The following is a 14,044-nucleotide window of genomic DNA, read 5'->3' on the forward strand; positions in this document are numbered from 1 at the left end:
GTGAAAAATGGTCTTCAGTTGGAGACCAATATATATTTGGGGAGGGGGGTGGTTGTTGCCTATTCTAAATAATATAATGTAATAAAATTGCATGGCTTTATTGTTCAATGAAAATAAAATAAAACTCACGTTCCCACAAGACTATAGGTAAAGTGTATGTGGGAGTCACTTCTATTATCTATTCAAATCCATCCTAAATTTTAAATTAAGCAGTAAGCATAAGTGTAGAAAATGTCACTTAATTGTTTTATAATGTTAATGTAAACTGTTGTAACTTTAGGCAAAATATTTTCATAAATGGGTAACTATACATTTGAAATGGGGTGTTATATATCAACATGTCTGGTGCAGCTAATATTACTTGCTTTCATTTTGCATGAAAATTATCCTTGCACTTAAAAGAAAAATTGCTGCCACTTAGTCTCAATAAATCTTTGTTATTGTTATGGCCCATGCTTAATTATCCATTTTCTTTTGTGCTTGACTTTGGCAAACCTTATCTTTACAAACAAAACTATCCATGACTTCAATAAAACAAGTTCTTTTTATTATTACTATCATATTAATATACCATGCAATATTCAGAATATCTAAAGAGATGGAAGCACTAGCAATCATAGCAAAAATGAAAGTAGTTGTATGGCATTCTTCAGTTAAAAGAATATATAGACAAAAAGCTCATATTTGAAATGAAATGTGCAGTGGAAGCATTAGTAAGTGTGGCTAACAATATCGCATGCTTCTGTAGACTAAATCCTTTCTTTCACTGATGTTAGATTCTAAGACTAATTAATGAAAGAGGTGGCTTCCACTACCTCTCCCTAAACTTAGTTGACTCTTTAGGATGTAAGCAAATTTCATCTTAATCATTGACCCTTGGCTATCAAAAACTAGTAGGAGCAGATTATAACCTCAGCATAATAATTGTTTTTATATTTGTATAAGAGACTTTTTGGCTCAAAGGCAAAATATTTCTCAGCTGTTTTTCTTGTTCTGTACTTAATTTCTTTCCAAATTTCTTCAAAGTTATTCAAGCAGTGGTCCTCAAAGTGGGATTTCTGGGCTGGCAATATTAGTATTACATAGGAACTTGTTAGAAAGGCAAAATATCTGGCCAGCCACAGACCTACTGAATCTGAAACTGTTGGGAGGAGCCCAGAAATCTGTGTCATAACAGCCCTTTGGACACTCTTGCATGCCAAATTAGAGGGCCACTAAGCTAGAAAAATAAATGCAGGGAGTGACTCTTCTCATGTGAATTGGTTCACCTGATGCTTTCTGCAAAATTGTTTCTTTAAAAATGCCTCTATTTGATAGAAAATGTTACTTACACTCTTTTTTGATGGTATTAAGGGTGAGGTGATAACATTAGAACATATAGTTTCTAAGCTGAGAGTAACCATGAAGACTGTATCTTCTTAATAAAATATCCTTTACTCCATGACTATTTCCTGCCTTCTATTATCAGATTTTTCCTTTCTGTGATATCAACTATGGGGTAGCCTTTCAACTGTTGTGTCAATTGAATGTGGGGGCTAGACTTAGAATTAAAACTTTTATTTGATATGCGAAGGGGACTCAAGCAAATCAACTCTTCTTGGAAATTGGTAAGACCACCTGAGCCTGTGCTTTACAAATGTTGATTACCAAGGCAATTAGAACCAAGGTTTAATAAGGAAGCAATTCTTGGAGAAAAAGACATATTAATTGTCTTTAAAAATGTCTAGGTCTTTCCTGTATAAGGACATTTTATGTCTTCTGGTGAATTCCAGGGAGTGAAAGTTAGAAGAGTATTGCTATCTAATTAATATGATAAGGCTATTATATAATCAAATCTACTTGAAAATGGTCAGGGCTGCCTTGTGACTTAATGGGTTCTTATGGCTAAGAGTTTAAGTCACATCAACTGGTGGGTTGACTGGGTAGTCCAGATCCTCGCTGCTCAAAATGTGGTCCCATCTGGGAACTGTTAAAAGTACAGAATCTTAGGGTTTGCCCCAGTCCTAGTGAATCAGAATCTACAATCTAACAAGATCCATAAGTGATCTATATGCACATTATGTTAGAGAACAGTGTTCCAGTTGACATCTCATGTATCTTCATATTGTTCTTATAGTTAATTCTTTTAGGATTATCTTGTGATGCAGAATTTGAGTAACAGTCTAGCAAGGAAGAGGGTAAAAACATGAGCTTGACTTCACACTTCCCTGTGGAGTCACTAACTGAATTAAATACTACCCCCCAGAATGAAAGACCGGTTTATTGAATATCGTACTTAATTTAAGGGAGCTGGTATTTGAATATTGTTTCTTTAGTTAGCTTTCACTTTTCTTTACACAAAAGTGAAATATACCTTTTGGATTTCTTTCACGATGTACTGAAGGTACTTGCATTAACCCCCAAATTATTCCCAGTGTTTAACACTTCTTCCAATTCCCTCCTGCACACCCGCTTTCTTTTCTCTAGAACTAGGATATGTGAATTTTCCTCCCTGAAATGTTTCCTTTTTTGCTTAGAGTAGGTACTGGTTTGGTCTTCTGCTTCTTTTTTTTTCCGAACGGGAAGGGTCTGTATGAATGGATAGCAGCGGAAGGAGCAGAGACTAGGTAAAGGGATGTGCACGTACAGGGGAACTGGAACACGATGGAAGCCAGACACCTCAAAGCTAAAATTCGCTAGGGCAGGGAGTACTTAACAAACAATCCTCATCGCCAAAGCAATGAATGGTGGAGAGCTGTAGAAGTAATGAAAAGTGACAGATGCCGCCACACCCTAGATTGACTCAGGTTTTTACAAGCATGACTACCATGCCCTAGTCCTGGGAGAAGGAAGCCGCGTAAAGAAATGACAAGCACGGAAGGCCAGGAAGCCAGAAGGTGCCCAAGCCCATTCACCTCCCAGGCAGCGCTGGCCTACACACGTAACTTTCCCGTAACGAACGTCGTGTGGGTGGCAAGCCCCGGCGAGGAACAGCATCCCCTCTTCCCACACCTGCCCATCCCCAACCCTTGCCTCGGCCTGGGGCACTGGGACCCGCGCGAGCCCCAGCAGCCCGGCGGCGGCTTTGGGTAGTCGTGTGTATCCGCGAGCGCGTGTGCGTGAGGAGGAGAGCAAAGACGTGATTACTTCAGAATTTATTTAAGGGCCGGTGGAAACCACTGCAGCAGCTTCCAGGGGAAGCCCTTGTTCCAGAGGAAGAGGAGGTGGAGGCTGCCAAGGAGAAGGAGGGGGGAGAGACCCAGGAGGAGGAGCGGCGGCAACAGCACGAGGCAAGGGAGGAGAGAAGATGCTGTAGCATCCGCACCGGCTCCCAGCAGGTTGGTTCTGCCGGCCGACTGATGCAAGCATCGCGGCTTGCAAAGAGGCTGGGAGGAGAAACTGTGTGTGTGTGTGTTGGGGTGGGGAGAGGGAGCTGAGCGCTTGCGTTTCTGGAATAGAAGTGTCTATTTTAAGTGAAATGAGACACCCTAGCGCGGAAATAGGATGGGTGCCAGGAGGGGACCTGTCCTGCTTCTCGCATCCCTAGGGACTCGCTTCCCTTTAGCTTCCCAACTCCCAGCGTTAGCCGTAAACTCCGGAGGGGCTCCGGGTGGGGGACCAGATGGAGAACTCTCCTTCCAGATATTCCTCACGCCTTTTCCCAAAGCTCGCGTTTGGAGAGATACCCTCCGGGTGGCCTGGGCGCGTAACCGGAGCAGCGCCGCTAGGTTAAGTTTCTACAGTCAAACCCAGCCCCGGGTTCCCGGCTCCCGGCCCCCAGTCTCCAGCTGCACGCGGGGAGCTGCGTCTGCTCCGGCAAAGGGGCCGCTGCTGCTTTAAGAACCGCCTCCCCCTCTCCTCCCTTTGACAATGGTCTGAACCGAGCTCTGCTTCCCAAAGCAAAATTTGTAATATGCCATTTTTCCGATGGACGCTTCTCCTTTTGGCTGCTGACGGAGCCGCGGGGAAGATGCCGAGATGCTGCCACTCCACCGAGCCCGAGCTCGTTCCGGGAGGGCGCCGGGGCACGCCAGTGTCTAAGCTGCCTTTCTCCTCCCGTTGCTAGGGAAATGGTCCAGGAGTGCCCGGCGTGAACCTCTCCTCTCTTCAAGCAGGAGACTGCGGTTGTCATTGATCAATTGAAGAAGCAGGACCCGAAATTACAGGCATTAGGTACAGAAACTGTATTTGAGTTACAAGGTTTCCCTTCCACTTTATTTTTTTACTTCCCGCCCCCCCCCGCCCGCCCCCGGCCCCACCCCGCCCCCAGGGAAGATGAGATGCAAATTCCTCCTTGCCAATTACTGTTCCGTACCTTTTGCTTTCTACCCGCCTCCTATCCCTCCTCCTATTTCTCTACCTCCTCCCTACTTGGCTCTCTCCTCTTGGGCAGGATGAAGGATTTTAGTGTGGAAATGATGAAGTCAACTTCTCCAGGGTGGTGGGGGGTGTGGCTGAAAGATAACTGTCCAGCCATGTGGGGTGAGCTGGCTCTTCAGCCATCTGTAAATGCAATGGGGTAAAGGAAGTGTCAAATGCTTCCATTAGAGGTGATAATAATATTTCTTGAGGACAGGGGATTTCAAAGAGTTAAATAGGAGGAGGAATATTCATGTAATGTAATCAGACAATGGCTAGGATCTCTCTCACCTAATTACTTTTCTGTGCGTTAACTGAGATGGAGCTGGACTAGTTCTTAAGACTAAATCTTTGCAGAAGGAACTAACTACCAAGAATAATTGCATCTTTGCCTGCTCTAGGGTCTAAATCCTAATGATCTGCCTGTATAAAGTGATTCATTGACAGAAAAAAAAAGCCTTTTGTAGCACTATTACATCTGAATAGATACTACTTAGAGGACATAATTCTAAGAAACATATTGGATCCTGAAGGCCCTGGGTAATGTCTCCAGTTCAAAACTTTTTTTTTTTTGAAATTTGAGAGATTTAGAAGACAGTCAAGGTTATGTGCTAAGAAAAAGGGAGTTGGTTTTCCTTGTATAAAATTCTTTAAGCTAAATTTAAACAATGGTATAATTAAACCAATCAGGTTTATTCTTAATTTTTCCTGTCACAACAAATAATCTCTAGTAGGTCTTGAAATCTTCGTTTATTTCATGAACAAGGCAGCCTCATATAGTAAAGGCTAACATAATTCATGTCCCCAATTGACTTTGGGGAGAAGGAGATAAGGCAAATATCAAAGCAAACTGTTAGTATGTCCTTCCTGTTTTTTCAGGAATTATGTGATACAATGCAGTTTTAATGTTTAAAATTATTACAAAAGTTAAAAGTGGTATATGAGGATTAAATGCACTGGATGTTCAATGACCATAGCCTTCTGGACTGTCCAGGTTGCTTCAGATGTCATCCATTCTGTAAGAGGGTGTTTAACTCTTATACTGAATATAGATTTTTAATTGGTTTTAATACCTAAAATGTGCATTAATGAAATAGGTTATAAGATATTTTAAGGAATATACAAGTATTTTGTAATATATATTAAACAGAATTTGAGTTCTGCTGTAAGAAACTAAGGTAATTTCATGAAAGTGGTCTTATTTTTTGCAGAAACATTTTTTTCCCTCTAGTTTTGTTGAGAAGATATTAGATTTACTTATTTGGGTTGACTGTTGGTGAAGAAAAGCAGCATATATTCATCTTATTTCCTAAATAAGTTTTGCATAGTTTGATGTTTTTAAGTTGGGTTTGCAGAGTTCACAGTACTCACTGGAATTAAACCTTTAGGCATAGAAGCAGGGTGAATCACAAAGGTAAAATATTCTTTCTGAAAAGGTGAACGTTGGTCACTTTATGATAGAAATAAATACTTGAATATGTAATAGCTCTGTATCATTTTACTGTGTGATCTCAGTCAGGTATCCTATCAGAGTTTTACAACAGGCTTGGTTTTTGTTTGTTTGTTTGTTTGTTTTTAGCATGGATTATTATCCCTACTTTACAAAAGAGAATACTCAAGTTTTGACAGGTGAAGTGACTTGCTCTGGTTCACATGCTACAAAAGTGAAATTGAATAAAGTTCTTTAGAGTGTAGATTTAATAGACTTTCTAAGTGCCTAAGCTGCTTCTCATCCTAGCATCTTTGGACTGACTATGCCAAAGACCAGCTTTGATAGTAATCTAAGAGCCTAAAGTTTGAGATAGTGATCTAAGAGCCATGGTGACGATAAGCCTTTGTTAGAGTTAGGTTAGTATATTCAGGAGAAAATTGTAGCCTAATCACTGCAGTTATGTTTTTCCTGGGAATTTAAAGTTGTTATAAGTAATCCTGAGTGAAGACAGGCTAATGGCTTCCTTTCAAGAAGGATATGAGTGAAAATACAGATTTATGAATGTTTAAGTAACCCTAAAATTTAAACCTTGCAAGTGTTTTGGCACAAATTGTCACTTTGCTGCCATTTGCTCTTCCAGTTATTTTGTTGTAACCTTAAATATAAAAAAGAAACATACTAGCTCCTGGTAATTATTTCTCAGAATGACACAGCTGTTCAGAGTGTGTATTTCATGCATGGCATGTAAAGTAATTGTTTTAAATATTCAAATGTATTGGAACATTTATTTTGTTTTCCAATTCCTTTCCAATTAATGTAAAGAAAATTTGTAGCAGTTGGAAAAGAATCTCTTTCTTCCATCTCTGTGATAGTGTTTGTATAAAATTCAACTTGAGTAAAATATAAAATATTATATTTTCATCGTGTTTAACAATAGTCATCCTGTGTGTGTGCACACACATGTGCATAAATACACCCTATGTATCTATTCTGTTATTTATTTTAGGGTAAACAGGAAATTGAACAAGTCAAATTCTTACCTTCTGGTGGCCCAGTGTTTTGAGTGATGCTCAATAATTCAAAGTATTATCTTTATTCTAAAATCACCTCCTTAATTTTTTTAAACAAGACATCAGTCACAAAATACTTTCCCCTTATCTATCTAAAAGTTTCTCCTAGTTTTCAGTGGGTCCTGACCAAATCATTCACAGATAATTGAATTTTTCTCCTCAATAACTCAATTTATAAGAAGAATCACATAAAAAGTAATTAACTATTGAGCTGTTAAGTCTTGACATTTTATTTGAAAATATCACCAGAAATATATTCCCCAAGGACAGGAATATGTAGGCTGAAAAATGAATTGACCTTGCATTAGAAAACCAAAGAATGCTGTAGGATCAACAGCCAAACCAGCTTTTCTCCACATCAGCCTTCTGCAAAACCAAGTCCTCTAATTAATAGCTCCTGGCCTCAGGACAGCAACTGAAATTAAGATGGGTTTGATTCTTTTGGAAATATTAAAGGGTACAAAAGAAAATGAGATATTTTCTGATTTTTAAAATGTCAACTATAGATCAGTGTTACATCCTAATGTTTGTGTTGTCAATTTTAAATCAAATTAATAAATGCTTTAAAAACTATTCTGAGCACTTCATTTATTTCATAACCGGGAGCCTCTGATTAGCAGCTGAGATGTGAAGTTACTACATTAGCTAATGTAATTTATGGCATCTGTTTTGTGGAACATTTGAGAGAGTGTTAGTTTATGTTGTTTGAATGGAAACCAGACAATGCAGCTAGCTCACAGGAAACAAAGGACTATTAAGTATAATTAGTAGTATATTCACCTAAACATATTTATGCACCTCAGTCTGTTTCATAAAGCTTATATATAATTCAGTCACTCTACTCTGTGTAGACTACTGTAGGAATTCAGAGAGCATACAACAATAATAAAATGGGAGTTGTAAAGTCAAGAAGCTTTAAACTAGTTGGTATGAAAAAAAATCTGTTGATAAAGTAAAACTGTAAAAGCTGATTATTACTTAAAAAATACTCAGTCGTTTGTGGACTTTTTAAAAAAAGTGAACATTTATTCATTCAATTATTCAAGTCATTCAAAAATCATTTTCTATCCACCCATTGAGTAAGTGCCAGACTTAATGTGCTTGCTGTTAACAATATAACAAATTAGGGTAAGATGGAGGTATTATGAGGGATTTGTAAACTTACAGGGGAAGAAAGGTGATCAATTAATAAATATAATAATAATAACAGCGCATTACTATAAATTGAATTAGGTGGGATAAATCATGAAAACAAAACTAAACTAAACTTTGAGCAGTAGGTGAAAACAAACTGTATTTTGTAGGAGATATGTGGATTGTCATGATCAGAGAAAGCATGTAGGTTGAAGGAAGTCAATGAATCATTCATTTTGCATTGAGGCCAAAATATTTAGCTTGGTTGCAGTTGGGGTAGTTGGGCAGGAGACAAATAGACAATTAGGCTAATGAGCTGCAAAGCATTTGGCGAGTTGAGGGCTAGGTGGCATTATTGGAAACCATTTCTTTACTGAGACTTCCCTCTCCTTTACTTTCTTTAAGCAATGATGTGTGAAGTGATGCCCACGATTAATGAGGACACCCCAATGAGCCAAAGGGGGTCCCAAAGCAGTGGCTCGGACTCGGACTCTCATTTTGAGCAGCTGATGGTTAATATGCTAGATGAAAGGGACCGTCTTCTAGACACCCTCCGGGAGACCCAAGAAAGTCTTTCACTTGCTCAGCAAAGACTACAGGATGTCATCTACGACAGAGATTCGCTCCAGAGACAGCTCAATTCAGCCCTGCCACAGGTATGCTTCCTGGTAGCATTTACCCTTCTTATTGCAATTGAAAATGTGATAAGACAAATAAGCTTTGCTTTATTCCCATTTTTATAATGACTTTTCCCTTTAAAATATATGATATGCATGTTTGGGTGACAAAAATTTAAGAATAGAAAATTAATTCACACGAAACCTTGCCTCAAACAAAATCATGGTACATTGGTAATGGGAAGTATGACGCATGAGTTTCTATCTGGTCTTTTCTTTGAAAATTTTATCTGTATGTTTTGGTGGGGGTAGAATATCACCTGTTGATCAGCTTTTAATCACCAGAATATGGGAGTAGTTGAGTTTCTCTTTCTTGCTTCTTAAAGACAATAATGATATTTGGAAATAGCTACTTTTCTTTTTCAATTATGTGTTCTGTCTCTGGAAATGATAGCTGTTTGGAAGTCTGTTACCTAATTTTTTTTTATTTGTCTTTCTTTAAAAATGCCTAACACCTGCTTAAAAATTCTCGAGTTATTGATGTATTATCCTCTTCCCTCAAAAATAAAACAAAAAAACATTTCACCAGTTTCTTTTTTAAATAAAATATTTTGGAAATTGGAGAAAAAGCAAAAGTTCAGCCCCATTTCACAAACTTAAAATTGTTATATTAGTTTTTTTTTAGTATTTTTTTGTCAAGCATCTTATTTTATAGAAAAGGACATAACATTTCAATGACTTCCTAGATTATATATACACAAAGTTAATAATGAGATTCAATTTTCTTATTTAAGAATAGCATAACTGTGTTTATTTTAGGTCTGAGAAAAGCATAGAATATGAAAGAGATTTTTAATAATCACCCCAAAGCACTGTGTTTTTTCTTGTAAATACAAGTTTGACTGGCCCTCTGCTTTAAGGACAGTATAGCAATAGATGAAGAGTTGACCTCTCTCTATGAAATTATGTCTTATAAATATTTTGTCTTCATAAATATTAAAATTATATAATCAAAGTTGTTTAAATTCTAAACCCAGCTGTATTAGAACTAATTTGCACTGTGATGTTGAGATATTGACCACTTTCAGAATGTAAAGGGTCACTTTTGTCACATCCCCATTAGGTAATCCCATAACCCTATATGGGTAACTTCTGTCCCAGTCTTTTTCATTTTCAGGTAGTTTGTCTTGTGAGATGCAATGATGTTTCCAGTAACTCTCACCTGTTGGTACATTGGTTTGTTTAATTACACAGAATGAGTTAATTCATTCAAAGACAACTACCAAATTTCTTCACCAAGAATTACACATTTTCAAGCTAGACATTTCAGTCTTTGCAATTGTTCTGCACAAGGTGATTTCTAGAACGAACCATCATGCCTTACTCTTTCTATGATTATTTGAGTTGGTCAATGCTGTTGTTAAAGTGTGTTCTCTGAACCAATCACACTATTCCTTGTCTTCTGTGACGAGCATAGAATGAGACAATCACTTCTCTTTCTGGATAGAGTGTTTCATTAGAGAAGCCTCGGATTGTATTATATTTGGGGGCAAGTTCAACATGCTTTCAGTATGTCCTGGGACAGTAGTCAAATGAAGTTTATAACTGAGTTGCATAAATGCTCATGTGTTCCAATTTTCCCTATTCTTCCTGTAAGTTGACTCTTTGGTCCTAAGTGTAAGAATATGAATGTATCCCTCCTACATTTATCTTCTTATATTTTATTCAAGCCTGATGCTGTCCATTTGGATCTTAACCCTATCAAAGTGATTCTAAAAAGAATTTGGGTTTTTTCAATTTTTTATGTATTTGTATGAAAGTGAGTGGTTATCTCATAAGGAATGTTGTAAAAATAACGTACTAGAACAAGATATTTGGTGGGGGGGAGGAAAAGACTAGACATGTTTTCATACATAATGATATTGTATAGATAAATATCTTCTTAAAGATAGAAGGGCAAAAAAATTTAATTCTGGCAATTCTGTTGTATTAAATACCTAGATTATAATGCCACCGAAAATTTTAAGTTTTGAAATTTATACACTGTGGCACCATCTCTTATCCAAACTCCTTGAGGCTAGTAGTTTTACAGTTCAAAATTTTCCCCATTTTTTATATGTATATAATGCATATTGTGGAACACTCCTCCAGACGAATTTTGGGTAGCACTCCATACTTAACATTTCATATGTGAAGAGAATTCTTATGAATATTCCTACTGCGTGGAAAAAATAAAGACTATAAATGTCTCATGTTAGTGCAGATCTGGTTTTGCCACCAATTAAGTTTGCAATACACAAATAAAATATTAGTTTATAGAGTGTATAGGTTTTGAAATTATATATTAGGCATTAGGAACCTGTACATTTAGATGAATGTGGTTTCGATCCATTTTACAAATACTTTGACACATTTTTTCAGTATTGGTATGTGTTTTACTATTATAAATGTTGAAAACTCCTAGTAATGCACAGGTCCTTATGACAGTGATTTTCCAGTCATTTTTTTAAAGCAAATTTTTAACATCCTAATGTGTACTTTAATGGCTATAGGTTTTCTGTATTTAATAGAGGAATGTTTTCCTTTAATTGGTATCTTTGAATATTTTTGAATATTTTGTAAGCAATGTACCTTCACTGTTTGGTGGCATTGCATTTGACATTGAGCTCGATGGAGAAAATGACTACCATAAATGTGATTTTTGAAGCAGAACTAAGGCATATAAAATTGAAAACTACTAAAATAACATAAAATGAAAATTACTTTAACAAAGCTGGGAGAGAATTCAAAGCAGAGTCAAATTTTATGACATACTGTGTTTTAAGTAGACTATACAGTACTTTTACGTGTTGATTTGGTAGTTTGCTTTAGTCACTTTCTTGCCTATCAGTCCTTTATGGACAAATGTAGCAATGATTTGAACAACCCTAACCATAGAAAATGTATGTACCTATAGTGTTTCGTTTTTCATTATGTGATTGGGTTTCAATGTGTATGAAGAGTACTGATACTCCCACATTATTCCATATCAGGCCTATTGTTTCCAAGCTAGCTACACACTCACTTTTCTACCTTAATAATGCACAGATTCGTTTAAATATTCCACAGAACCTCAGATCCAGCGTGCCTCAAACTCAGCCTCCCACTCCTCAAACAAATCTGCTGGAATTCCTCACCCAGATGCCTGAGCGTCCTCATAGATGGTGCTTTCTCCCTCATCTCAGAATTCGGTCAACTTCAGGCCATACTGTTTTTAATCTCCTACGTCATCCTCAAATTTCTCTATTCTATGCTGTTTTTCTGCACCTCGCCCTGAACTTCTTCATTGTTCTCTCTCCTAACATTTCCAATTTGGCAAATGTGTCACATTGTATGCTGGCATAATATTGCATGGCTTGCAGTGTCCCCACAAACTTCATGCTATTCTAGTCTTTTTTTTTTTTTTCATGTGTAGTCATCTCTCTGCCCATAATGTTCCTCCTCAATCTCTTTTTCTGGCTCACTTCTCATCCTGACCAAGACTTTATCTCTTCCATTAATCCTCTCTGAACCCCTCCCTCCAAATACATTTTTTCTGTGTTCCTTACTCTTATTACTTACCGTACTATTACTAAATTATATGATTATGAGCCTGTGTACCAATCTAGACTAAAAGCTCCCTGAGAACAGGAGCATACGTTAATCATCCACAACCCTCTCAACCCTAGCGTACCAGTAGTTAAGTGCTTTTAAAGTAAAAACAGAACTAAATACATATGTGTTTTGGTGTAGAAAGAGCAGTAAACTTGATATATTTTGTATTGTGACTCTACTGTGTATCATCAACTTCAGTCGGGACTTTGGATTTCCATACTACAAAAAGTGGTTAATACTAATACCTCACAGGGTAGTTTGTGATGAGTAGACAAAATAATATAAGTAAAAATTAATTAATAAAGCATTAAATATGAAAGTGCTTGTATTTGTTTCATTTATGCAGAATGCCAAAATGTAAAATAATTTCTATATATGTATGTCAGTGAGCATTTAGTACAATTTACTAGGAATATTGATAAAATAAATAGTCTTTAACATTTTGAAAACAAATATCTGTCAGTTATTAATATGCTTATTCAGAATATTTAAAGAAAAGTTAAGGGCAGTGAACTTTCCATTGCTAAAAGTCGTTATATATGAAAGTTTATTCTTAGCACCTTATTTACCATATATTGAGGGTCTTCTGTGTATTACTCCTGTTAAATGGTTACATATGTTTGTGAATGGGATAGGAAAAAAGGAATATAATTTGTCTCCTAGAGAACTTAAGGAACAGAGTTGCTTAGGGGGAAGTATATATATATATATGGGGAAAAAAAATATATGTATATATATATATATATGTGTGTGTGTGTGTATATATATATATATATATATATATATATATATGAATGGATGCAAATTAATATAGTACCAGAAGATTATAGAAGTATTGAAAATACTTGAGCTATAATATTGATATATTATTCACCGCAGAAAGTTTCATGTGGGAAGTGATATTAGAGAGGTATTTTTAAGAAAAAGGTTGGAAATAACTACTCAAGGGTATTTTATGTGGGACAGTAGAGTTATACATAGGACCCTGCTTAAGAACATTTGGGGGACAGAAGTTCAGCCTGTACTCTGCTTTCTTGGTTAGGCTTGGGGGTCCCAATTTGTACCAAGGAGACAGATGGACTAGCAGTATTGCTGTTTTCTTTTCCTTTTTTTCCTTAAAGAAGACAATAGGAATTAAATAAGGAGAATAACAGATTTGTTTATTGAAGGGTTTATTGAAGGTGTAGTGTCAGTGGAGGAGTGTGGCCTATTTACATGTTTGGTGACAGCTAAGGACAAGAGTTTGTATACAGGATAATCAGTAGAATTTTGAGTGAACTGTTGACAAATTAAGATAATAATGGACTATTATTCTGCTGTTTGATTTAGGATAGAGTATGTAATACTCATGTATCAGCTATCTATTGCAAAAATAACGCTATGTAACCAACAACACAAAACTTCACTGTCATGCAAAAGTGTGGCTTTATGAAACAGTTGATCTTGTCTTGAATTGGATGATTGTAGCTGGGCTCACTTATGCCATTGGTTAGCTAAAGGTTGGCTCAGTTAGTTATATGTTAACTGGCCATTGTCCGATATAGATGGCCTCAGCTGGACCAACTGGGGCCTCTCAGTTCTATGCATGTGTTTCATACTGCAATAGGCCTGATTATTCATGATCATGGCAGAGGAATAAGAACAAAGCAGAAACAAGCAAGTGCTCTTTAAGCTTCTGCTTGAGTCTTTTTGGTACTATCACTTGGCCAAGCCCAAAAACAGAGTGGAAAGCAACACAAAATTACATGGCAAAATTTGACAGGGAGGCATAAAGCCTGGGGCCATCAGTGTAATCCTACCACAAATGTAAGCTGAAAACA

General features: G+C 37.0%; 1 protein-coding gene across 11 annotated transcripts in view; it reads left to right on the plus strand.

Annotated features, from left to right (window-relative positions):
• The first annotated feature begins 2,904 nt into the window (after positions 1–2,904).
• Positions 2,905–14,044, plus strand: part of PPFIA2 (PTPRF interacting protein alpha 2) — a 455,764-nt gene continuing 444,624 nt past the window's right edge. For 2 of the 11 annotated variants that reach the window (XM_074325349.1, XM_074325354.1), the window contains exons 1-2: positions 3,770–4,152; positions 8,380–8,630. In XM_074325349.1, coding sequence (XP_074181450.1) covers positions 8,382–8,630 — 249 coding nt within the window. In that variant the 5' untranslated portion in view covers positions 3,770–4,152; positions 8,380–8,381. Of the gene's footprint in view, positions 3,318–3,765; positions 4,153–8,379; positions 8,631–14,044 lie in introns of those variants that run through there. The other 9 variants (XM_074325357.1, XM_074325362.1, XM_074325356.1 and 6 more) reach the window with 7 other exon arrangements.

The sequence above is a fragment of the Rhinolophus sinicus genome, linkage group LG02 (genome assembly GCF_036562045.2).
Source record: "Rhinolophus sinicus isolate RSC01 linkage group LG02, ASM3656204v1, whole genome shotgun sequence".
NCBI lineage: Eukaryota > Metazoa > Chordata > Mammalia > Chiroptera > Rhinolophidae > Rhinolophus > Rhinolophus sinicus.